At 36.7% G+C, this 25,821-nt stretch overlaps 1 protein-coding gene and 1 long non-coding RNA gene across 19 annotated transcripts in view; one reads left to right on the top strand and one right to left on the bottom strand.

Moving 5' to 3' along the window:
• The window catches only part of Zbbx (zinc finger, B-box domain containing), a 104,051-nt gene extending 86,002 nt beyond the window's left edge, over window positions 1-18,049 (bottom strand). For 6 of the 18 annotated variants that reach the window (XM_087627012.1, XM_087627005.1, XM_087626991.1 and 3 more), the window contains exons 1-5: window positions 17,921-18,049; window positions 16,244-16,334; window positions 10,887-11,007; window positions 7,360-7,473; window positions 5,496-5,586 (exon numbers count right to left, since the gene is read on the bottom strand). In XM_087627012.1, coding sequence (XP_087483138.1) covers window positions 5,496-5,586; window positions 7,360-7,473; window positions 10,887-10,954 — 273 coding nt within the window. In that variant the 5' untranslated portion in view covers window positions 10,955-11,007; window positions 16,244-16,334; window positions 17,921-18,049. 18 annotated transcript variants of the gene reach the window in all.
• LOC120100849 (uncharacterized) lies at window positions 18,024-23,270 on the top strand. Its single transcript, XR_015675805.1, has 2 exons — window positions 18,024-18,195; window positions 22,717-23,270. It is a non-coding gene; the product is annotated as an uncharacterized LOC120100849 (long non-coding RNA).
• Window positions 23,271-25,821: the final 2,551 nt, after the last annotated feature.

The following is a 25,821-nucleotide window of genomic DNA, read 5'->3' on the forward strand; positions in this document are numbered from 1 at the left end:
ACAAGTGAGCACAGAGGATGATGTGCATTTACATAGACACTGCCGATTCATGCCCAGCTTGCAATTTGCAATTTGCATGCTCAATTGCCCAATTTGTACATGAAGATATGAGAACAATGGCCACCTCTATATCGATAGCTACACCAACTGCAGTCATCTTAGAAAATTTAGGCCTAATTATTCTCTATGGTTTTGCTTCAATGAGGCACTTATTGTTCACATTCTTTGAAGTAGCTGTTCAGATGTTTTCTCTACCAAACATAGCAGAAAAGAAAGTAGAATGGGAATAATCAACTTTTATATAAAACACACTTTTATGTTTTTAAGTGGGTAATGTTATATAAGTAACAGATAAATTTAACCTCACTTTTTATAACTGAATTATCCAGTATGGCTACCATAATGACACACTGAATTGCAATGAGATCAGCCTGGCTATGAGCTCCTTAGGATGATTAGCTATGTCAGGAAGTAAATTATTAACAAAATTTTATAATTTACTTTTATTACTATGAGTAATATTTGTCTGTTCTATAAACGTATTCATATTTACTTCAAATTATCCTAATTACATAGAAATATTCGAGTGAGTAAGCTACAAGCTCCTAATTTCAGTCTAATTGAATTTTGTCATTAAATCTGATTTTTATGCTTGAAAAATAATTGAGTGATAAAGTAGCATTGCTGGATGGACACTAACGCACACATGCATGTTTACATGCTTCTGGATATCTGAAACAAGAATTTAATACAATTATTGCTGTGCCAGCAGGCATTGAACAAGAGCTTCCCAATGCCGGGACAGTTTAACTGGTCCTGCCATCCATAACATCTGAGCAATTGGGGTAGACTAAGCTATGCTCTGTTGTCTGCGGGCATCACAAACACCTGCAACCTGGCACCTGCACTGTTTTTGTGCCCAAAGTGCCCTCAACAGGTGCTTTTTCAACAATCTTCATGCTCAACCTGCCTCCTGAAAACTTGCCATCTCTGCCTACTATCTGTGTATGCTGACCCCCTACTGTTCCATGCAATCCTGTGTAAAAATCCACTTAATTATTTGTACTTGATATCTCTCCTAAAAATGTTTTACCATGGAGTTCACTTTAACTGAAGCTCACTTTGGTGGTCAAACTTCTCTTGAAAAATATCGTCAGAAACTAGTTCCCTTTGAGGGTTTTGTTCTTGTTTTTTGTTTGTTGGTTTGGTTGGTTGGTTGGTTGGTTGGTTTTTTGGCTTTTTGGTGTTTTTTATTTTTTGGAAGGCTGATCTCCAAAAATTCACTATGTAGCTGAGGATTGCCCTGACCTTCTGATCTACCTTCTCCATTTCACAAAGGATGAGTGCCATCAAGTCATTTATGAGATGCTCTGGATTAAGCTCTGAGTTCCCTACATGTTAAGTAGGCACTCTCCAACTGAAGCACTTTCCCAGACCAACTCTTCCTGATTTTCTCCGTTTTGCTCAGCTCCACTGGGGTGTGGCGAGGAGGATCTGCATCTTTCACCCAGGATTCTGTTTCGCCATCATCATTCAGCAACTCATATCCACTGAAGATCTCCGCTGTCTACATATTTTATCAATGTACAAGAGGTTTCTCTTCCACTATATTATCAGAAATCTACCCTTTATTTCTCTCCACCCATTTCTCATTAATAACTCAGTGCCCACATACCTGACATCCAGCACTGAAGATCCTCCAACACTTTGGCACCTAAGTTCCTCTAGCTGCCCCACCATTGTAACCAAATCTTGCAGCTAGACGTCATTCTAAATGTCCATACCTTCAAAGTCCCAAACACAGATGTTCTCAGTGTCAAGCATGATTATGTTTCCTTCAACTCTCAGCTCTCTCTTTCTGCCTATTATTGTGATGAAATAATGCTATGGGGTTTCCTGGAAACCCATGCTGAATAACCCACAAGGTACATAGAACTTCTCAGCAGTTAGTTCAATCCTTTGCTGCTCAGCCCCAGTCATGATTCCCACAGCTGCTACTCCAAAATCCTACTCTCAAGAATTCTGTCATCCTCTTTCCTATGCTTCAAACCTGACAGCAAGTGCTGTCACCTTCAACTCTGTGAGAATGTTGAAAGCCTCTTACAGTATCACCTGTCAGACCCAAGCGCCAGTCTTTGTGCTTTCTTCCATCTGCCTTATTTTTTTTTTGTTGTTTTGCTTGCCAGAGGGAATGCATTCACCCTTCCCCAGTAAAGGTGTCTTTAATGAAACACCTCAGAAACCTCAGCCCCAACCACTGTCATATTCTGTCATCTGCATCTTTAATTTCTGGCCTACTCACATTTCCACTCCTCATCCAATAAACTGACAACAGTCCACCAACTTAGTAGAGAGAACTTAACTCTGTCCTTGAGCCTACTGAACCTTTATGGGTTCTTGTTCATGTCTTCACTACAGTGGTTTTGTTCATTATCTCCCATTCTTTCATTTTTAAATACTTGAAATATTTGGTTGTACTGATCTAATGATGGCTAAATAATTAAACTCCAGCCTTTTAATATTCTCATGTTCCATAAATATGCATTGTAACAATTCAAAATGGGTTCATTTATAGCATCCCTTACCTTGCTTAGAACTCTAAATGTTACAAATGTCTTATGAACGCATAGCAGAGGTTCAAAGTGGTTGCATTGTGTAAGAGTGCAGCAATGACTAAATGAGTGAGAATTTTAATTTATAGAGCCAATACGGAGTTTCTCCCCCTCAGCACAATTGACACCATGGGGTTCTGTATTGCACTGTACCAAGTTCAGCAGCAGTTTTGCTCCCGGTCCTGCTCATCTTCCCCAGAGCCAAGCAGAAAACCTCTCAACCTCTCGATTGTAAAAGTAGAGAAAAGAAATCTTCAGAGACTGCCAAACACCCCCAGGGAAACAAATTTGCCTCATTGGGAACCACTGCTCCTAACGAAAGCTTCTTTATCACACAATACTTTGGATGTCATTAGCATGTCCATGTGTTCTAACTCTCCCTCCCTTTAATCTCCTGTAAAATCCTAAGACTTTGGCTCCGTTCCTGCCCTTCTGATAGATCCAGGCTCTCTTCCCTGGATGAAAGCTGGGAGATTATTTTAGAGCAAGGCTAACAACCTGATGCTTGACATTGAGCAAATCAGTTTATTTCTCTGATGTGAAATTATTTCGTCTGTGAAACCACAGTCATAAGTTGAATCTTGTGAGAGATAGAAGTGCCTGCTGCAGTAAAAAGCCAAGAAAGAGAAGTTCGTGGCCTGCATAAACGTACTGAGTAAATATTCAATTCTGAAGGTTGTGTACACTGCATACAAGCTTATCTTTCCTTTGGTTTAAGTCTTCATAACTCTCTTGTTTATGTAAATTCTTAGTGATCCATTTACTCAGCTTTACCTATCACATGTGAATTCACAGAAAATCCTAAACTTCTACCACAGACTTTTTTCCTTCCTTCTTCATTCAGACTCCCTCCTACTTTATACAACTTGAGTTACCTATTGTGTCTTTTACTTCCTCCTTTCCTCACTGTATTTTGATGTAATGTTTTTCTTTATATTTCTTCTGTCTCCATTTCAATTCAGATTTCTTTCGCTTGAGATCTCTGGTCTTTTTATAACCTTCTACTATCCCTGGATCTCTGTGACCCTCTCTGTCTCTGAGGCCTAGAGCAGCTCTGATCTCTAGGAGCACTCATAATGCCCGCAAAGTGACTGGGAAGTAGAAGAAAAACACCTAGTTCTACTTTTGTTTATCTTTACCTTAATTCCCACAATTAGTATTCTATTATATGTCCTGTAAATTGCTATGCACATAAATAAATAGAAGTATATACGTAGGAAGCCCAGGTTCAACGTCTATTCATTTCTTCTGTATTTCATGGTCAAAACTGGGTAGAGCCTACTTGTTTTATATTCTGTTAATAACAAGCAAATGGGCATCTGGAAAAGAAAAATCATTGTAAATCGTTCTGCTAACACTACAGTCCTTCTGGCCAAGTGCTTCAGGAGAACAGAACCCTATTCATCAAGTGAAGTACATCAAGGTACCTGATACTAGGATCAGAAACTTCTACCTCCTTCCCGGCCTCTAATTTAATGAAATCTGCACTTCTTCGTTTTTGCCCTCTTTTGTAATTAGGTTGCTTGTAGAAACAAAGAATTTTATTCATTCTTCAAATATTTCCTTTCATAAATTCATTAACTAACCTATTATTTTGCATGTATACATTACCATATACAAAATGTTTATTAAAAATGTTCTATATTGACTCTTACTAAAAAATATTTGATTTACCTTGCTTTTTATATAATAGATGAGGACTTCCATAAAAACAAAGAGTAAACCACTCAAAGTTCAAACTAGCAGTTTTAAAGGACCATTGCACACAGGTCCCTGATCATGTGTTTGGTAATCACGACTAGCAGTTTTTCTATTCTGTTCAGTTTTGTTTTGTTTTGTTTTGCTTTGTTGTTTCCTTTTTGACCCAGGGTCTCATACTATAACCAAGGCTGGCCTCAAGTTCAAGACAGTCCCTCTGCTTCAACTTCTTAAGTGATGGGAATGCAAGTATGAGCTACGATAACTGCTGACAGCAAAGTATTTTTTAAACATATTTACAGTAAAATATATGAAATGCAACACAGGACAGTACTGTGGGAAGATAATGACCAGTTAAAAGTGGCTTATAAATTTTTAACCCCAGAATGAAAGAAACCCGCCACACAAAAGAGATGGCACTGTATAATGAAATGCTTTTTCTGAAGCCAAAAAGTACAGAAGTGCCGAGTAAGATATTTGTAGGTGCCAAATGACCCAATGAAAGTTTAATGATAGGTGTATAAAAATAAAATGCTGTGCAAGTTAAAATTCACGAAGTCACGAATCCTGTACCAAAGAAATAGAGAGGAAAAGTTTTCCTTATATAAAGACACGTACCTGCCTGCAATCATAGATGTAAAATGTTACAATGCACACCAGAGATAAAGTAAATCTGTAGCTTGAAAAGTGCCATGCAAATATTTCCTTGAACATTTTCATTTGTGAGACAAAGAGTATATCAGCTACTATTATTCAAGAGGAACACAGTGATATTAAAGAAATAAGAAATAACTTGAAGCCAGGACCAAAGCCTACAATTTGTCATATTATATTATATTAGTGTTCATGGAAATACAGAACAATGTCATTGTATTTTATATACTTTAATCCTCAAATGAATGGAGAAATTGTACCTGAAATTCAGAGAAAGACAGAATGCAAAAGTTCTCCTCAAAGTTATTTTAAAAAACCTTTAAAAACCTTCTGAAACATTTTCTGTATGTAAATTTTTTCTGTACAAAAGACAAAGGATATCTGAATAATTAAAGCCTCATAGTAACCTAAAGACAGGGACCTAACATGAGATTACTAAAGCAAGAGGAGTGGATCCTTGAGTATGGGGAGAATGGGAAGCCTGAAAACATCCTCCATGTCCTCTTGTCTGACAAATGGCATCTTTCTTACCTTAGTAGCACTCGCTTTACTTTGTGACATTCTGCCTGATGGGTTACGCAATTTGCTCACATTTCCAGATTTCCAGTGATATCCACTTGCCCTTCAACAGACAGAAACCGAAGTGTAATTACTGAAAACATTCCCCCTTCTAGTGAAAACAAATATGCTTACCTGTATTTAGGAAATATAAATTTGGGTGTTAGCATGCTAAACCACGATGACCTAGAAAGAAGATGTTAACCATGCCCTGCTTTGTCACCATAGATCCACTTTACAACTCCTCTATATCTGTGACTTGTGGAGTGATGATTCAGAGCAAAATGTTCACACACTGGTGAGGAGTTACATTGCCTGGCATTTACAATGACTGACTTTCACTAACTTATAGAAAACTTTAAATGTGGTCCTATATACAGTTTTTATAACTAGGTATCCACAAATAAAAATGGGAACAAAACAATCAGCATGCTCTAATATACAGCAGATCTGCTGGGTGATGGATCTTGAAAGACTTCAAACAAGTTTCCACATAGAAAATAACACAGATTACAAAGAAAGCATGTTTTAATTTTACAGTTTTAAAATTGGGATTTGTATACACACACACACACACACACACACACACACACACACACACACACACACAGGCTTGCATCCATTCACACATACACATATCTAACATTAGCAGAAAAAAAAAGTAAAAGAAAACCACCATCATTGAACTGGAAAAGAATGACTACTGATCATTATTATTAAAACAAGAATACATGCCTGCCTATCTTCATGACAGTCTGAAATGTCTTGATTAAACCAATGTTCCACTTACTAAGGGACATTTATATAAATGTCATGCTAATTTCTTAAAGAATCAAACTCTAAAAATAAATATTACTGAGACTAATAATACATTTGATTATATATGAGTTGTTAATGATGGTTTTTGGATATTGGATGGTTATCACTTTGAAGACCAAACAGAAATTCATATATATATATATATATATATATGACATTTAATATAAGAAAATACATATGAAATGTATTGTTTCATGCTCTGTGGGAGATCTATGAATAAGTAACATGTATTTACTCAATTATGAAGATGCCAAATACACCCATATATTCCCACAAAAACTTGTACAAAGATTAGATATTTGTGAGAAAGAGAATTTTAATCATTGAGTGGTTTTAGGAAATGGCTTGGTTGTGATCCTAGACTTAAAGAAAAAAAAGATTTTTTTAACCATGTAATTGTCAGTTTCTTTTCACATATCTGTTTTACTTATTGTTATTACAAGAAAATAAAACTTGCAAGGGGCAATATGCAAGCATAATACTAAGGAGAGTTCATCAATAATATAAAAAATATCAGCTGTTGCTTGCTTAAGCTATTTTACATATACCTACAGGTTTAAATAATTCTGATGTAATTAATGCACGGACACAGTTGTTCCTTCAGAGTTACACTACACAATTCCCTAAACATCAGCCTTGATTGCAATGGTTTCATAGCAAAGAGTCAAGTTTGCATTGATTTCCTGTATATTCCAAACCTTAAGTCACTGGGGACTGTAACACAAGAGAAGGCCATTAAAAGAAAACAACAAAGAAAGTTGAGAGAAAACAGAAGCCTTGCCAATTGGCTGTGCTACTTGTAATTATCAGAAAGAAAAAAAAGTAAAAGAATTCAATATTCCATATTCCTCAGAAACAGTTAAGGGTCATCAGTCCACCGAATGTTTTCACTAGAACAGCAAAAGTTATACAGAACAGTTCTTCCTGTAATTCAGTTAAATTAACTCGATGTTTAAATCAACCCAATATTAGAGATGTTGTATTTATATTTCTAAAGTTCTCTGGAGCATTTACTCACATAACGCCTTCCTTCCCTTTGTCCCATGTGGACTGGAACTCTCGTAACTTCTTTTCCATCTGTTGGTTTTCCAGTTCTAGCTGAATTTTCTCCATTTGCAGCTCCTGTACACCTCTAAAGATGCAAGAATTGAGCAGTCATTTAGAGAAACAAACAAATAAGCAAATTTTATAGAATCGTCTGCTCTTAAATTGCAGTCATCCTCTGCCTATGCACATTTTGAAGTCTATTTTTAAAAGTCAGTATTTGCCTGCTATTAATATTCTCTTGAAACAATGTTTCTCTTCAAATCTTAAAGTTTAAAAGCATTATTTGCTGTATATAGTAGCCATGTTATATATATGATATATATAGGCATATGCATATACATGTCTGCAAATGTCTGTGACAAATAGAAGAAAGTTTCCGTTATTTTGTCCATTTTGCTGTTCACATGGACCATAGCATTGTAATTAAAACTGCCATTACTCTCCATTTGCTCAGTCACTCATGTAGTCCAGGGATAGAGATTAAGCATGAAGCTTTGTACCTACTAGGTGAGTACTTCACCACTGAGGTGTTTTATACCCTAAGCCTAAAACAAGTACTTTCTTTCTACAGAAACTCATTCTGTTGAACAAACAGCTTAAAACATTTTCCCTTTCTTTCTTTCTTACTTTCTTTCTTCCTTTCTTTCTTTCTTTCTTTCTTTCTTTCTCTCTTTCTTTCTTTTTTCCTCCTTTCTTTTCCTTCCTTCCTTCCTTCTTTCCTTCCTTTTTTTGTCTTTCTTCCATTTTTGAAACAACCTCTCAGAGACCTGTAACTCACTAAGCAGGAACAACTAGCTGGGCAGAGAAGCCGAGTGATCTGCCTGTCTCTGCTTTGCCCAGCACCGGAATTATAAGCATGTAACACTGCACCCAGTTTTTGTTACGTGGATTATCTGGACTGAAAGCAGATGGTCAGGCTTGCACTAATTCAGCGATCTCCACAACCTTCAAAGATTTTCTTCATAGTACCTGAAGCTCCAACCTCCTGTTAGTCTTAGTTCCTGACTATTCCACAACTAGAAACCAACCCAAACATCTAGATTTTATTATCTGTTTTGAAATTAAAACGTTCCCTACATAATTGTGGATATCTATGTCCTGATGCAAACTCCAGAGTCATGGAGATAAGAAAGAAGATTAATACACAGAGGTGACAAGCCTGCCATAAAGAACAGATGCACCAAGCCTTTTTCCTCAAGTGGAAGCAATCCACAGCGATATCTCAAAGTGACAGGCAAAGTCTGACGAATGGTCCAGATGAGCTGACTTACGTACAAACACAGAGACTTGTGACTTTAATTACAACTAAAAGACCTGGCTCATGTGACTACATGTAGAACTGTGAGGGGTGAAAGGAGGCAAGGCACAATTCACAAAAGATACTGGCAGGAAATTCACTCAGGCATGGTATAACTACATTGTTATTGAGGGAAGGAACTGCTGTTGGAGCTTCCAGTTCTACAGGAAGAAGATATACCATGCCATCAGAATAAAGGTGAACAAAGTTTGACCTAAGATGTATAGGATTAAAGAATTCGATCAGTCAAAGGGAGTTTGTAGGCATGGAGTTCCTGGAAGGAAAAGAAAAGTGTAGACAGAGGAAAGAGAAGATAACAGGTGACTCAAGGAACTGAAAGTTCCTTCTGCAACTCACTAAGTGCAAAATGGGAAAACATCAAGAAATGGGTCTATTGGGTCACTGTTGCCCTGATCACAAAGAATTTCAAGAATATGACAGGAATTGAGAGTTGTTTTCGGTAAACAGTGAGGATCACATCAGGATTACAAAACACTTGACCAGACTTGTGTTTATAAAGATCACTCTGTATAATAAATTAGAAGTAGAAAGGCTTGGAAGTAAGATAGACAGCTAAAATATATCACCAGAACCCAAATTGTAGTGACTATGCTAATGTGAGGACAGACAATTTGAAAAAAATCAGAATAGTCGACAAGAATAAGGAAATAGTTAGGTAGACTTGTAGACTGACCAGTAGCAGATGACACAAGGGCACAAAATAATTTATGTTTATGCACCTCTGCTAAAGTTTCATCTTACAGCTACCAAAGGAACTCTCCCTCCTACACAAGTTGGGTAACTGCTCACCTGTGCTCATACAGTCTCTGTTCATATATATATATATATATATATATATATATATATATATATATATGAATGAATAACAGGCATTTGCTAACTGAATAGCTGCAGAATAGATACAGAGAAATATCACTACCTTAAAATAATAAACATACCCTTTCCTTGCTCTAAAAAAATCAAAACAGTGGCACTAAACATTTGAGGACTTAAATAACCACCAAAACAACAATACATCTATATTTGGTGACAACATGTGTTCTCATGACATTTTCTAATTTCTTCAATAGTTTTCTACCGAGTGACTTTGTAGTGAAAAATGTATGACTTTTGAAAAACACTGAAGACACCAAATAATTGCAAGACTCTTGATTTAAGCTGAGAAATTCGGAAACAGGAATTTTAAATGGGCAGCATTTCCGCAGCACATTTGGTCTGGCTGTGGTATTTAAGAAGACTTCCAGTGACACAGGTAGTCCACAGGGTGAATTGCAAGCATGTCCCTTTAATACTCATGGAAAAAAATCACAAAATACTAAGGGTACTCAGAAGTGATGTCCATGACACCCAGAAGTACTTGGCATTGCCTGGATGGATTTCCAAGTATATTTAGAACATTCCTTTCATTCCTGGTGTGGGATCTTCAACATATTGTCCATCTTCAAAGACTCTTACCCTAATGGATTCTTTAATCTTAATTCTGTTTTAAATTCTAAACCATAATCATCTCTCTCTCTCTCTCTCTCTCTCTCTCTCTCTCTCTCATCACTCCTTTCTTATACTGATCTGGAAAGAGACTTAGTTGTTATGCCCAAACGAGTTCTGAACCCACACAGTAGGGTCAAGCAGCTAGAACATGAGTCAGACAGTGAAAGACAAAACCAAGGACATAAGCAAGGGGCATTTCATCTCTACAAAACAAGGCAAAGGGGTCCAAACACAGTCAGAGGTACAAGGAGTTTTTCCCATTTGAAATGAGGAATGGCTTATTTTATGATGACCACATAGAACAGTTTCAATTGCCACTAGCAACCTCAGAGTTGCTTTTGTGTGCTGATATATGTATGTATACTCTAATTTTATAAAAGTAGAAGTAAGTATAACCTTTTCTTATATCACTTCAGTAGTTAATACATCTAACTTTCATTAATTACTTCACACTTCAGTTATTGTTAAATATTTTAGTAGTAATATCAAAACTATGATAGACCTTTAATTTGAAAAATAGTATGTTATTAAGATGAATTTATTATAAGTTAAAACAGAACAATGTAACATAATAGAAGTAAGGTTTTTATGAAATTTGACTTTTACCTACCTCCTATTTAAAAAAAAAGTTTGATTTGCCACACATAGACACTTTAGCAAATATTTTACTTTAAAAATATTTATGTACTTACTTATATTTTAGTTTTACAGAACTTCCAGGTTTCCCCCAGGGAATAACTACAAAATCTTTGGTATTCATGATTATTTGTCTCTTATTTGAAGTCTTTAAATTATTGTAGCTCTGGAAAACTTCTGAAAAATAACAAAAAGAGAGTCATCCCAGAGTTAAAGCAGTTACAAATTCTAAAGCACGCACAAAAACTGGTAAAGCATCTACATTATTTTGTTTTGTTTGTGCAATGCTGAAAATTGATGCTAATGCTAAGACTTCTGATATGCTAAGCACATGCTTACTGACCCACAATTACAACCCCCATGAAATTGCTCATATCTATAATATATATGAATAATATATATAATATATTATATATATTATGGGTTACATAAATATAACATTTGACAAAACTGATATTTCACTGGTATCAACAGAAATAACAGACTAAGACAGTAACAGGCATGATGGCAGACATTTGAAATCGAACTCAAATTTAGCCTGGATGACAAAGAAAGTCCCTGCATCTCAAAACAAGAAAAGAAAAGAAAACCAAAAAGTATTAGTCAAAAGTAAATAATCCATTCTTTCCAATAAATAAAGCATGCATTTTGGTACTATATTTAGGTAGTTCAAAAGTGTATATCACAACAATATTAGGTCAAGAATAGAAGCCCTATTTGATCACAGTCCCTTAAAATTATATCATGTATTGACACCGTAGCTATAATAGTTTGTATATGATGTTTTCACGATGACCAACAACTTATATATGAAATTCTTAAAATTTATTCCCATTTCACAATGCATAACGCTTTATCAGTTAATCAGTCTTATTTGAAAGTAAAAAACATGTTTAACATAATGAAAAATGAAAAAACCCTTGAGTCACATCCAAATATGATTTTATATATACATTTTTATATAACAAAAATTAATGTGTGTAATTATTTCTTAAAGACATCGTGATATTCATATATACATATATTTGTATATATGTGAATATATGTATGTATATATGAAATATATTCTAATATTCTCAAATATGTATATATGTCTCTGTGTGAAACTTTAGTAGCACTCTTTTGCTAAGACTAGAAATTAAATATTTCAAATACAATTTTCCAATAAGAAAAAATACAAAGATTTCTTTCCTAACTCTGAGTTAGCTAGAAAATTCAATTATTCAGAACAGACTTTTTTACTATCTCAAATATTCATTTTGAACTAACTTACTCTGTAGTCCTGAACTACAGATTCTCGTGCACCACTACTCTTTCACAGAAAGAAAAATGTTATTATCCAGGACTAGAGATGTATGTGATGAAAACTACTTGCCTAACATGCACCAAGCTCTGGATTTGAACCCAAGAACTACATAAAGCAGATGTGGTTATTTATACACTCAGGAGGTGGGAGTAAGGAGGTCAGAAGTTCAAGGTCACCCACAGCTTCAGTTTATTCAAGGCCAGCCCATGCTAAGATCTTGTCTCTGGAAAAAAATCTAAATGTCAAAAGCTCGTTTAGAAATATTGCAGTGGCCATTTAGATGTCCAAACAACTTATATTCCAGGACTCCAGTAAATGTATACCAAGACTGATATATTCATGGCACTATATTGAGAGGTAAGGCTGGTCAAGATCTAAAGAAATTTGTTTTTTGTTTGTTTTGTTTTGTTTTGTTTTGAGCTCGGATGGCTTACAGTCAAAAAAGGCATATAAACTCACATATAGAAGACATATAACAAAGGAGAAATATTAGGGGACATAAAACTGTAGACATAAAAAAGGCAAGAATTTGGACTGGTGTGCATTTAAGTTTTGAACCATAATGCCTTATAGATAAGAACATGAGATCAATAAAGTTTCCATATTATAGGGAAAGGGAAAAAGCTCTTGAATGGGACTAATGGTAAGTCCAGTTTGGATGATGTCCAGAGCATGTGGGGAAAAGGGGATGTAAACCTGGGTCCAGAAAGAAGTTAAAGCTTTCTATTGACTGGTTTTTATTTCCCAGCCTTGAAAGTCAAAACCAAGGTCCTGTGTATATTAGACAACCGATCTTAACACAGGACATCAACTCCAGCCTAGTCATTATCATCCTTTGCCTAGTACAAGCATGGAAAGTTGAACCTTCAACAAGGAAAAATCAGTCAATAATTTTTGAGAGAACAACAGAAGATAAATATTGAGAGTTTGCTAAAAGAATTGAGGACAGTACTGACATAGAAGTTTCCCTGCCCACATGGAAATCCACATACTCGAATCAACTTGTCAGCTTCTTCCTCTGCAGAACTGTCTTAGAATAACACCAGTATAACCACCATCACAGTGACTTTGGAATGCTTCTCCTAAAACTGTATGCAGATAACTGTGTCTTGAGAGGCTCTACCTAGCAGCTTTCTGAGATGGATACAGATACCTACAGACAAAAATTGAACTGAGGTTGAGACCCCTATGGAAGACTTAGGGGAAGGAGTGAAGGCTCTCAAGGAGATGGCAACCCCATAGGAAGAACAACAATATCAACTAACACTGGAAGCTCCCACCATCCAAAGAGCAAAACAGGTTGATCAGAGGCCCCAGACAAAGGACTGCCATGTGTGGCCTCAGTGGGAGAGAATGTGTCTAATCCTGTAGAGACCTGATGCCCCAGGGTGGGAGACTAAGGGGACTGCCTGCCCTCTCAGAGGTGAAGGTGAGGGGACATGGTAGAGAACTCTGCGAGGGGGAACTGGGAGGGAGTGGCATTTGGGATGTAAATAAATAAGTTAATTTTAAAAACTTCAGAGTCAGTCATATCCAACAAGTATATAGGTTTATTTGATTATGGGGAATTGATAAAGGAATATAATGAGCATGAGTACTAATACATCTCTCTCTCTCTCTCTCTCTCTCTCTCTCTCTCTCCCTTCCTCCCTCCGTCCTTCCCCCCTCCCTCCCTCCCTCCATTTCGCACAGAGCGAGAGAGAGAGGAAGAGGTTTCTTTCAGAAATATTCTCAGACAATGAGATAATGAAATAGAGCCTATCTCCCTTTCTGATGTTAATCAGGAAATCAAACTGCTGGCCTCTTATCTCCACTTGATAACATTATAAAAGCTTATAGTTTGTAATTGTCATCCAAAAGATAGCACAAGAGGGTCCCCAGAGTTAATGTTTCTTGTTAATCAAAATAATCTATGTTGACCTAATTTCCTTTGCACATCGGGATCTGTGTGTGATGCAGCTTTCTATGCACGTGCATATGCAGGAAGTTTAACTTCTTCACAAGCATTGATTTTATCTATACAAAGAGTGAAAAAAGGCATTCAAATCCCATTAGAATGAGATGATTTGGATTTACAACTCTGATGATAATGTGATTTAACCAATAAACAATCTTATTCTGAGGGGACTTCACTTCACCGAATGCAGTTAGTGAAGCTTCCTTTCAATTAAGTGTTTATCAAGTCATGCACATAAGCCAATTTATTGTATGCATAAGAATGAAAGATTATAATGGTGAGTCATGCTGTTCTGTCTATTTCTTTGGGTAAACCCAACAGAGGATTAGTCATCTTTCTCAGGACAGCAAAGCTATAGCAATGTCTGAATCATAAATAGCAAGGCAGAAAGCTTGAGGCATGAAATAAAATTACAGGATACAAGTAACTTCTTTTTGCTAAGAATCTGTTTATTAACTTACTTATTTTATGCATATGCCTGAGTGTATGTTTATGTACCACCTGTGTGCAGTGCTCACCAGAAGCCATCAAATGTCCTAGAAGTGCAGTGACAGGTGGTTATAAGCCACCCCACATGTATTTTATTTACCTTGTTGGGTTGTTTCTATAGTTTTCTAACCCTAGATCCATTTTGACCCATATAGGTATGCAACCAATACAATCTCAGATTTACTACTGAAGTTTAATCATGGCTATCCACATGTTTTCATTTCAGAAAAGAACACTCTTTTGCCACAGAGTGGAAGAACAGAATATTGAATGATCTACTGGTGGAATGAGACCTTTGAGAAACAAGTGTCTCCAGCAGGACTGTCCAGGCTTTGACCTTGAGAAACAATATTATAATCCAATAGTATAACACTCAAAAACTGTGTATTAAGACACAACAAAAACTCAAAAACTCTCATAGTGGTTTAGGTAAGATTACATTTCAAGCTATGCTCATAGATATCTTTGGATACCTATAGCCAGCAGGTCAGAGATGAACACAACATACTGTAACTGAGAATGTTTTGTAAGTTAGTTGATACTTCTAATGACTTGGATAGCCTTATATCCAAAATCTTAAGAACTATCACTAAGCTTTTGTGTTTATTTTCTTACTTTTAAAACATTTAAAACATTAGAATGTTTGGGGGAGAGTTAAACACCTTGAGGTCATTAGGTAATATAGTACTTGAGAGTCTAAGACACATGAAAAAATGTTAAATAAAAATAAATTTGATTTAAAAACACTTTTTGAAATTACTAAAGTAATATTGAATTTAAGTTTAAGTATATCTGATATTAACATTTACTAAATTCTTGTTGAATCATAAAAATTTTAAGGGATGAAATGACCATACAGGGTCTTCAGCCTAAGAACCTCTATGTGAGCAGCTCACTGAGAAAACTCATACAGTGTTTTCCCAGCACAGGTCCTGAATTCAGTCTGGTCATTTGACTTCAAGTCTTTGACAGTCTTTTTATCAATCTAGGATATATGACAAGATACAAAACTGAATACATATAGCCCAATATTTCATGCTTTACATTAATTCAGTTCTAAACAACTAGAAAGGTTTGGATATCAAAACAAGTTAGTCTTTAAAATTATGAGAAAAAATACTGAATTTAAGATACTTCACTCAAAGCCAAAATTTCCTTTTAAATAATATGGGCTTTGTAGACTTAAGCTCTTCCCAATTTGCCTAGAAAGTCTATTAAAAAACAGTAAAAAAAACTAACAGTAATTTTGAATTCAAAGACAAGTAAAAACTTCAAATTATTGCAATCAGCAATGATGATATTACATCTTTAAATTAAGACTTTCAGAAACCAAGCCTATAATATTTTGTCAGCAACATGTGGTTTCACATGATCTGCTGTTATCTGGCTGTTTTCCTAATAATGTTTTGGGCATTAGAAAATTAAACATGTAAGAGAGCCAGAATTATTGTTCTATTACTTGTTCTATTACAAGTCTTGACAGTTTCTCATAGGATTATAACTCTAATTCAGTTTTATACATTCGGCATGATTAATCCAAATAAACCCCAGGTTTTTATAGGTAAATACGCTTTCATCTTCCATGGTCATCATCTTTAACACATTAGAAAATTGCCAACTTTAAATTTTTATAGTGGCATATCTAAAATATCATTGAATACCTTTCTGGAGTCAAGTTTCTTCTCTAATTCTGTAAGGCCAGTAAGACGACTTAGCGATTAGAAAGAAGCTCTTGCCAGTAAGCCTAAGAACCTAAATTCAAGAATAAAAACATACAGGGTAAAATGAGTAAACCTACTCTGCATTCATCTTCTTACTTCTACATGTAACACACACACACACACACACACACACACACACACACACACACACACTGCAAAAACGTTTCCAAGAAAAAAAGAGATTGCAAAGAATTCTCTATACCTCATAAATATGGTCCAACTACTCTGCCTGAACCTTAAAAATTTTTAATATGCATCACCTTCTTTAGTCTCTTGTTATGTTTTTATTATTCTGTTCTTTGACCAGTTTGAAGGCCTCTCTTCTCTTACGGTTTTTTTCCACCGGGGGGAGGGAGACTTCTTTGGAAACTATGTGAAACTCATTTACTATTATTGTCAATATTTTGCATAATTGCTTAAATTGGTGCTACTTTCTGGGTAGGCCAGGTATTTGAGAGGAATCTTTCCATCAATCTTTGCATATCCATCAGTTGTCTTAGTATTTACATATCTCATAGTGTAGATAATAATGCACTAAGTTGTAAGTATTTCATTTTTCTATTTTAACACATTGCACAATCTTAACTAGCAAGAAAAGCATTAACTCTCTCCTCCCACACAACAAATCTACTACAAGATATTGATTACCAATCAATAAATTATATCCAATATCTATGTTTAGTATGAAGTACAAAAGAACAAAATAATCATGTAGTTATTGTACCAGTCCTCTCTGAATATTTGTTCTAATGAAGGAAATAAAAACATGCAAAAAAAAACCAAACAAACAAGATAACTATGAAAAATCCTAAGTGTTTTGGTAGAAGAAAAGATAGGTACTAATTTCAGGTACTTTCTTTGTAATACACTGGCAGTATTATGGAAGTCGGGGCCCACTTGGGTGTAGTCTGGAAGGTTAAGCAATAAGATTAGGAAAAAAGTTGAGATCACTTTAGGCAAAGAATGTGCAGTGTTAGCCCAGTATATCTTCACTTCCACAAAATATTTTAACATGACTTGCCAAAATTTCTGTTAATACCTGTTTTTGTTTGAAAATAACACGAAAAGCAACGATGAGGGGAAAAGAATATAACACCCACTGCCTCAGATATTTCTGGAAGCAGGAATCCTACTAGACTGGGCTCCTAGAGGGAAGTGGGTCAGTGAGAACAGACATCCAAAAAGAAAGAGGCAAAGGAATTATGTGAGATGGTTTTTCCAGTAACTACAGATTTCACAGAGCACCAATGATTTCAAAAGATAAAACGAGATGAGCATTTGAAAAGAAGGACCTTGGGAATCCTATAATTGATGGACACTTGGCCTTCCCTATCTGGACTTCATCATAGGTACTAGTCTGCACTGATATCATTGACCAACGTCTTTTATTTAGAAACATGTAACTCCTGGGCCAGAGTCAGGTCTGGAAGCAGGAGTCTGACAGAGCAAGGGTCCCGCAAATATCTGCTGTACCTAACCAATGCTCTCCTCTCAATCCCTCCAGGTTCCATTTCTTGCCTGTCGCTCCACAGTCTGCACGACCCAGACACAGCTCCTCACCAGGCTCTACATCGTACACCCTTCGCCTGAATGCACCCTTAGTCCTCTCCAACTCACCTGCGACCCTTTTTGCAGCAGCTGCTGCTGCCACCTCAGCCAGCAGCTTCCGCCTTGGTCTCCTTGGTTACCGCGACTTCGGTAACCGTAGCAACCAGAATGCTTGGACTCCGCACTGCCGCTGTCCACCTGCAGAGGGGGGAAGAGAGTCTAGTCTATTAAGTGTGAGACAGTGGAGGCCCTGGGAAGGAAAATACCATGAAATTCAATAGCTATGTATGTGTTCTGGTAGCTCAGTCTAGATTGATCTACATTTACCAAACTGCTACAGCACTGTAAGTACAGATCAAAGATTCCTACGTGTTCCACTCAGCCCATCCTCCTAACAACCCAATTTATATATATGAACATCAAGACACAGAAAACTTAAGTAATTTACAACAAATTACAGGGCTAGATAGCAGACCGACAAAATTAACTCTAGATCTTTGACTTCACCCATGTTTAAAGTTTTATTGCTTTTAAAAGACTGCCAGGAAGAATAAACAAAATTCTAGTTCCCGTGGCAAACCCAGAACTCCTTGTTATACCAAATACTTGATACATCAGGCTGTTTTTTTCCATGTAATAAACAAATATGCTCAAATAGCACAAACATACAAAATGGCTTTTTAACATTCACTGTGTAGAACACATTCTAAGTATCTCCTTCCTATCCATGCCAAGGCCCCTACAAACCTCTTTAACATCCATATTCCTGTCTTTTTTGGTTTGTTTTGCAACCCAGTAAGTTAAACCAAGTCCATTTGTGTGTTTTGAAATTATGCACTGGTGCTTGGTGCGCTGCACAGTGAGCACATAACTAAAAACAATGACTGCATTCCTCCCAGAATCGCAGTAGTTAATAATTGATGAAGGAGAGGAACCCTTCTGTCATAATGGTTCTATGTTGACAGGACCAATTTTGTACAGACCAAACCAAAGTAATCACAGTCGTGGGCTCAGGTTTACAATGAAGTACGGTGGTTTGGCCCAGACAATGGTTTGCACAGCTCTTCCTATGATCTCCCAGCTCTCACATCCTTCCAGTCCTCTCTTCTAGAACATTCTCTGAGCCACACAGGAAGTGATTTAAATAACTTGTTAGGGATGAGCTGCAATTTGTCACTTGCTCTCTGCAAGTTGAACATCTGTGAGGCTTGGAAATAACTACTGCTTACAGGAAAGAGACTAAGGCTGATGGTAGCACTCATTTATAAGCAGAAACATAGGTATTTATTAGGTAGTGTGGCACTGTTAACTTAGCTAAACAGTAGTAAATTCCTCCAAAGACCTATGAAGTTTCAAGACATGTTTTTGTTGGATTTACAGTACCAACAATGTGCTACCTTCTGTGAAGGTGGCCTCAAATTTATTCAGAAAATTATTGGTTATCTCTGTAACAGTCACACCAGTATTACACAGATGCCTATAGTCTGAGGAGTAAGTTGGTAATTTCATTTACAGAGTTTAGAACTGAATAAGACATCTCTTACCTTTTTGTGCCACTAGCCTTCATAGCACCTTATAGACTCTGAACACTAGTCAACAGTTAGGAAGTCTCCAACTTTTTAGTTTTATTTCTCTATATCTCTGTACCATGAAAACAGATCAGTCGTACTGTAGCAATAGGAGTTTATCAACTGAGTGGCAGGCTACAAGCTATGTGGTTGTGAGGGCATCTGGGACCTCCCTGACAAGTAGTACTCAGAAAGAAACATTCCACACCTAATACTGGGTTTTGTGTTTAGTAACTCATAACAAGAAGCAGCACTAACCAGACATGTATGGGCTCTTATAATTGTGTTGTCACATGGTTATTTTAATTATATTTTCATTAGATTATAAGATAGTAGGTTTCTATATTGATGTTCATATACTTTTTATATTTTTAACTTTTTTTAAATTGGATTTTTTATTTACATTTCAAATGTTATTCGCTTTCCTGGTTTCCTGAACAAAAACCTTCGATCCCATCCCTCTCCCCTTCTTGTTCCCCCACCCACCCACACCCCCTTCCTGCTACACTGGGGGGTCCAGCCTTGGCAGGACCAAGGGCTTCTCCTTCCTTTGGTGCCCAACAAGGCCATCCTCTGCTACACATGCAGTTGGAGCCATGGGTCAGTCCATGTATAGTCTTTGGGTAACGGTTTAGTCCCTGGGAGCTCTGGTTGGTTGACATTGTTGTTCTTATGGGGTTGCAAGCCCCTTCAGTTCTTTCAGTTCTTTCTCTAATTCCTCCAACGGAGGTCCCGTCCTCAGTTCAGTAGTTTTCTGCTTGCATTCACTTCTATGACTCCTCCTCTTTTTATTTTTATGTCCATTGATATTTTCCTTATATGTATGTCTGTGTGAGAGGGTCAGAACTCCTGGAACTGGAATTACAAACAGTTGTGAGCTGCCATCTGGGTCCTGAGAATTGAGCCTGGGTCCTCTAGAAGAGCAGTCGTGCTCTTAGCCACTGAGCCATCTCTCCTGACCACTGTCTTCTATTTTTATTTAACCTTTTTCCAAGTCCTGTCTCCATTACCCATTCCCTACTCCTCTCCTACTTAAACGTTTCTATCTCTATTTTTTCTGTCTTTCCTTTTACTTATATTCAGGATTCCTCCTTCCTTAAGGAATCACTCCAAAAGTTCCCTTTCTATTTTCTTGACTCCCACAGATACTCCATGTTAAACACACAAACCTAAAGATTGAGGCTAAGAACCACTTATGAGAGACTGCACATGGGCCTTTGTGTGTCTGAGTTTTGGTTAGCTGACTTGAGTATAAGGTCATTTCCAGTCCCATCCATCATTTTTCTTTACAACTGAGGAAAATCTCATTATGAAGATGTAATACAATTTGATTTTTCATTCATTGATTGAGGGACAACTCTAGGTTTTTTCTATTGTCCAGCTATTTTGAATAAAATAGCCATAAACACTGATGTGCCAGTACCTTTCCAGTAGGACTCTGAGTACTGGTATATCTCAGGAGTGATATAGTTGTGTCCTATGATAGCTCTATTTCTAGTGTTTGTTTCTGAGAAACTTCTGGGCTATTTTCAGAAGTGTGTATACTAATGTCTGAGTATCAAACAAGTGTTTCAAAAAAGAGGCTGCCATAGTGATCTTATTTCATTTTAGTTTTGACTTCTCTGTGGGTTATATTTTTTTCATTAAATCTCTGTATTTATATGTTCCAGGTCAAAAAAATGATGGATTCTTCAGCCAGTTCCCCTGTAACCTTGTACACTTAGGTACATTGCATCCATCACAGTACTCGACAAGTATTGTTATTCATTCAAGTTGCTGTGGTAACCTCAGCACAAGTGCAGATAGACTTGAATTTTAGGTATGATCCAATAAAAGCCTATTTGGTATGTCACCATATTATACAGTCTCTCTGGTCTAAGTGTCGAACAATATAAGTGGACACATAGGCCATTCACCTTACAGTGCATTAAGTACAGTAAATAACACCACTCATGTTAAGCCTCAAATTCCAAGCTACACCCATAGCAAATACTTATAAACAGTAAAAATCACGGCATGCACTGAGAGTCGCTATTGCAGATTCAATGGTGTGAATTCACCGCTCCTTCTGTTAAGCCCAATAAAAGGACAAATTTTAAATGGGCAGAAAATACTTCTAATTTTCTTGTGCACAGTGTGCTTCCTGGAACCTTATACTCTTCAAATTACCAGCAAAGATAATTTCAACATTAATTCACTAGTTGAACTTTTTTATGTCTTCAAGTGCTTGCTAATAGTCAAATGTAGGTACCAAAGTATTTTGTTGAAAAAGTCATTTCCTATATTCATGCATTTCAATTTATTTTATGTTACTTTTTAATATGTATAGATACATGCTTCATGCCAATGGACACCAGAATAAGACATTGGATCCCCTGGAACTGGAGTTACAGAAGGTTGTGAGCCTTCGTGTTCATGGTAGAAATCAAACCTCAGTCCTCTGAAAGAGTAGCAAGTGTTCTTAAACCCTGAGCCATCTTGACAATACTATATTTTACTGAGGGCAAAAGGGTTCTTAACCATGCTATAAGGAAACCTGCTGTAGAGGAAATGTAAAAGGATTAAGGCTCTACAATTGATTAAGAAACAGGGAAAATCTGAACGTAGGATGACAGGACAACATTGTCCAATCATGGTACAATAAACTTTGAATAAAGAAAAGTAAACAAACTTCAATTCTGTCCTAATATACAGTGTATTTCCCATAAAATTCTTTTCATATTTGTAAATTATCACTTTTACTTCAAAACAAAAAGCATCCTTAGAGACATTTAATGACATAATAGCAAAGTTAAATTCACACAAAAGATTGTTAATGAATTCTGAAACTTTAAAACACACAAAATGTTCTGAGAATTCATTTCAAGTGCCATATACATGAAAAATTTTAAAATTACAATAAACACTTAAGGTGTATATCTCCTTGTAAACAGAAGCTGGGGATGTTCTCTGTCAACCATTCACATGCACACACATATATTCACACAAACATAAAAATAATAAAGACAAAAGGCATTTGCTAGGAAAAGCAGAATTTAAATCTGAGGTCAAACTGACACATATTAATGAAAAAATGAATGATTTTTATTTTTATGGATTTTATATAGGTAATCTAATATCTTATAAAACCTGTAATCACTCTTGTTTTAGTTGGAAGAATAATAAATTCAGTGATTAGAAATCAAAACAAAACAAAACAACAACAACAAAAACTTTATATGCCAGGAAACAGAGGCTAGCATGTCTATAGGATGACTGGAAAAAAGTGATTCCTATTAATGATCTTTGTCCTTTTAGGAAGGAACCTAGCATAACTGTCATTAGCAAGTCATCAGAGAAGCTTCACTGAGCAAGTCATAGAAACAGATGCAGAGACTCACAGCTAAATATTGGGTGGAACTTGAGGAACCCTGTAGGAAGAACCTTATGAACCAGAGGGACCAAGGACACCACAAGAAAACTCACAGCATCAATTAATCTCACAGAGGACTCACACTGACTGTATTGACAATCAGGGAGCCTGTAAGGAACTAAGCATGGCCCTCTCATATATGTTATGGTTTTGTAGCTTGGGTCTTTGTTGTATTCCTAACAGTGGGAACAGGGGATGTCTCTGACTCTGTTGAATGCTTTTTGAATCCGTTTCTCCTGGGGGGTTGTCTTAATATAGGGGAGGTGCGAAGTATTCTATTGTACCTTACCATGTTTGGTTGATGTCTCTGGAAAATGGAGGAGTGGATAGGTGGAGATGGAGGGTGGTAGACAAGGAACTGTGGGGAGAAAAGGGAAGGAAAGTTGTGGTTTGGATGCAATATATGGGAGACGAATAAATAAGCAATTTAAAAACCTTATGTACAGATAGGGAAGCAAAACCAGAACTGAAATGTAAGCCATGGGTTTTCATTTGTTTGTTAGTTTTGTTTTTTACACTAAAATGTTAAGGCTTGTCTTTCAGAAAATGATTCATGACAAAATGAAATAAACCACATGAAAACAATGATACCTCTGAGGTGATGGTCCTCTCTCCACTTAAACAGTAGATTCACCTGACACTTCAGTCACTTCCAAGATATTTTACCACATCTGGGTCTGGAGGGCAGTGGTCCTGAGTACTTTTCCAAAGCATGCTTCAGTGCGCCATTTGAAAGAACAGATCTGAACACCAGTTGTTGAACCAGAAATGTTCCCTTTAAAGAGGTAAAACTTACCCCAGAATTCAGAAATTAAGAGCAAAGACTTGGTGTCTGTGAAATGGCTCACCAGGTAAAACAGATTTCTACTGACTGTGGACCAGTGGTCAATATTCTGAATTACATACAAATCAGCAGAAGAAAATAAATTCCAAAAAGATGTTCTTTGACCCCATGAATATGCATGACACAAACAACCACATAAGACTTACCAATAATAATAGTAATAATGATAATAAAATAAAAAACAGGTACTAGTTGAATTCAAAAGATATTTGCATAAAAGACACAGTGTCTCTCTCCCACATACAAAGGAATGTTTATCATATATACACACACAGAAAGACACACACATGAACACACACACATACACAGAGAGAGAGAGACAGAGACAGAGACAGACACAGAGACACAGAGAGAGAGAGATTGCTTGCTTGCTTGCATGGAAGAATTCCTACTCTTTAAGTAACTTCATTTGTACTTGGTATAACACTGCCTGAAAGAAACCTCTGTCAAGTAGGAGGACCTTTCTGATTATTCACAGGTGATGAAAATCCCTAGCTATATATTACAATGCCTTACCACATCACTAATTAACTGTATAGATACATTTAGCTTTAAGGACTTTCCCCTTTGCAACACTGGGGCCTACAGAATTCAGAGAAGCATTGCATCAAGGACCAGTGAGAAAAGTTTTCACCTGTGTTTCTTCTCTTAAATCTGGCTTGTGTGCTATTACTACTGTCTTCACTACAACCTCAGGAAAGAGGCTAATCCTAGTTTACTGCCTGATGCTCTCCGTTCAGCTCCCCCTGCAGATACCAGCCCTGCCCAATCTCTTGAAGCATCTCTACTGCCTCCCTGTCTTAGGATTACTATTGTGTTGTAACACCATAACCAAAAGCAACATGGGGAGGGAAGTATATTTCTCTGACATAACATATGTAACATGTCATCATCCAAAGTAGTAAAAGCAGGATATTAAGGATGGAGAAACCTGAAGGCAGAAGCTGATGCAGAGGAGGAAAGTAGCTTGTTTCTTCTGGTTTGCTTAGTTTGCTTTTTAATAGAAATAAGGACCACCTGCCCAGGTATGGCACTACCCCCATTAATCACTAATTCAAAAGATGCCCTACGGTTTACCTACAAACCAATCTTATAGAAGCATTTTCTTTTTCTTTTAAAAATATTTTTATTAACTAATTGACTTACTTTACATTATGATCATAGTTTCCCCTCTCCACTACCCTCACAATCCCTCTCTTCCCTCTCCTCCCAGACATCCTCACACATGCTTTCTCTCCTCAGAATAGGCTTAGAAAAAGGGAGGTTTCCCATGGATATCAACCTGCCTTGGCAAATCAAGGTGCAGTAGGGCCAGGCTTATCTTCCCCTACTAAGGCTAGAAAAAGCAGCCCAGTTAGGGGAAAAGGATCCAAAGGAGGGAAACAGAGTCAAATATGGCTCCTGCTCCTGCTGTTAGGAGTACCACAAGAAGACCAAGATACACACTGTTGCCTACATGTGGAGGGCCTAGGTCCTTTCCATATATACTGAGTGTTTTGGTAGTTCAGTCTCTGTGAGCCTTTATGAAACTTGGTTTGTTAATTCTGTATGTTTTCTTGTGGTGTGTTTGACCTCTCTGGCCCCTAAAATCTTTCTTCCCCCACTTTTCATAGAATTTTCCAAGCTTCACCTAATATTGGGCTGTGGGAATCTGCATCTGTTTCCATTAAAAGGTGGGTGAAGCATCGCAGATGAGTTATGCTAGGCACCTTTCTGGAAGTATAGCAGAATATCATCCATTGTGTAAATGGATCACATTTTCTTTGTTCATTCTTCAGTTCAGGAGTATCTAGGAAGAAAGAATGAGAGAGAAAGAACAAAAGAAAGAAAGAAAGAGAGAGAGAGAGAGAAAGAAAGAAAGAAAGAAAGAAAGAAAGAAAGAAAGAACGAAAGAAGGAAAAGAAGAAAGAAAGAGGGAGGAAGGGAGGGAGAGAGAGAGAACAGAAGAAAGAGAGGAAGTAAGCAAGGAAGGAAGGAAGGAAGAAAGGAAGAAAGAAAGAAAGAAAGAAAGAAAGAAAGAAAGAAAGGAAGGAAGAAAAGAAAAGAAAGACAAGGGGAGAAAGGGTAAAAGAGAGAGGTATAAATTTGAGGGAAAGAGGCAAGTGGAAGAACTTTGGACAGAGGAAATCATAATCAGAATATATTT

The sequence above is a fragment of the Rattus norvegicus genome, chromosome 2 (assembly GCF_021556685.1).
Source record: "Rattus norvegicus strain SHRSP/BbbUtx chromosome 2, alternate assembly SHRSP_T2T, whole genome shotgun sequence".
NCBI classification, from domain to species: Eukaryota; Metazoa; Chordata; class Mammalia; order Rodentia; family Muridae; genus Rattus; species Rattus norvegicus.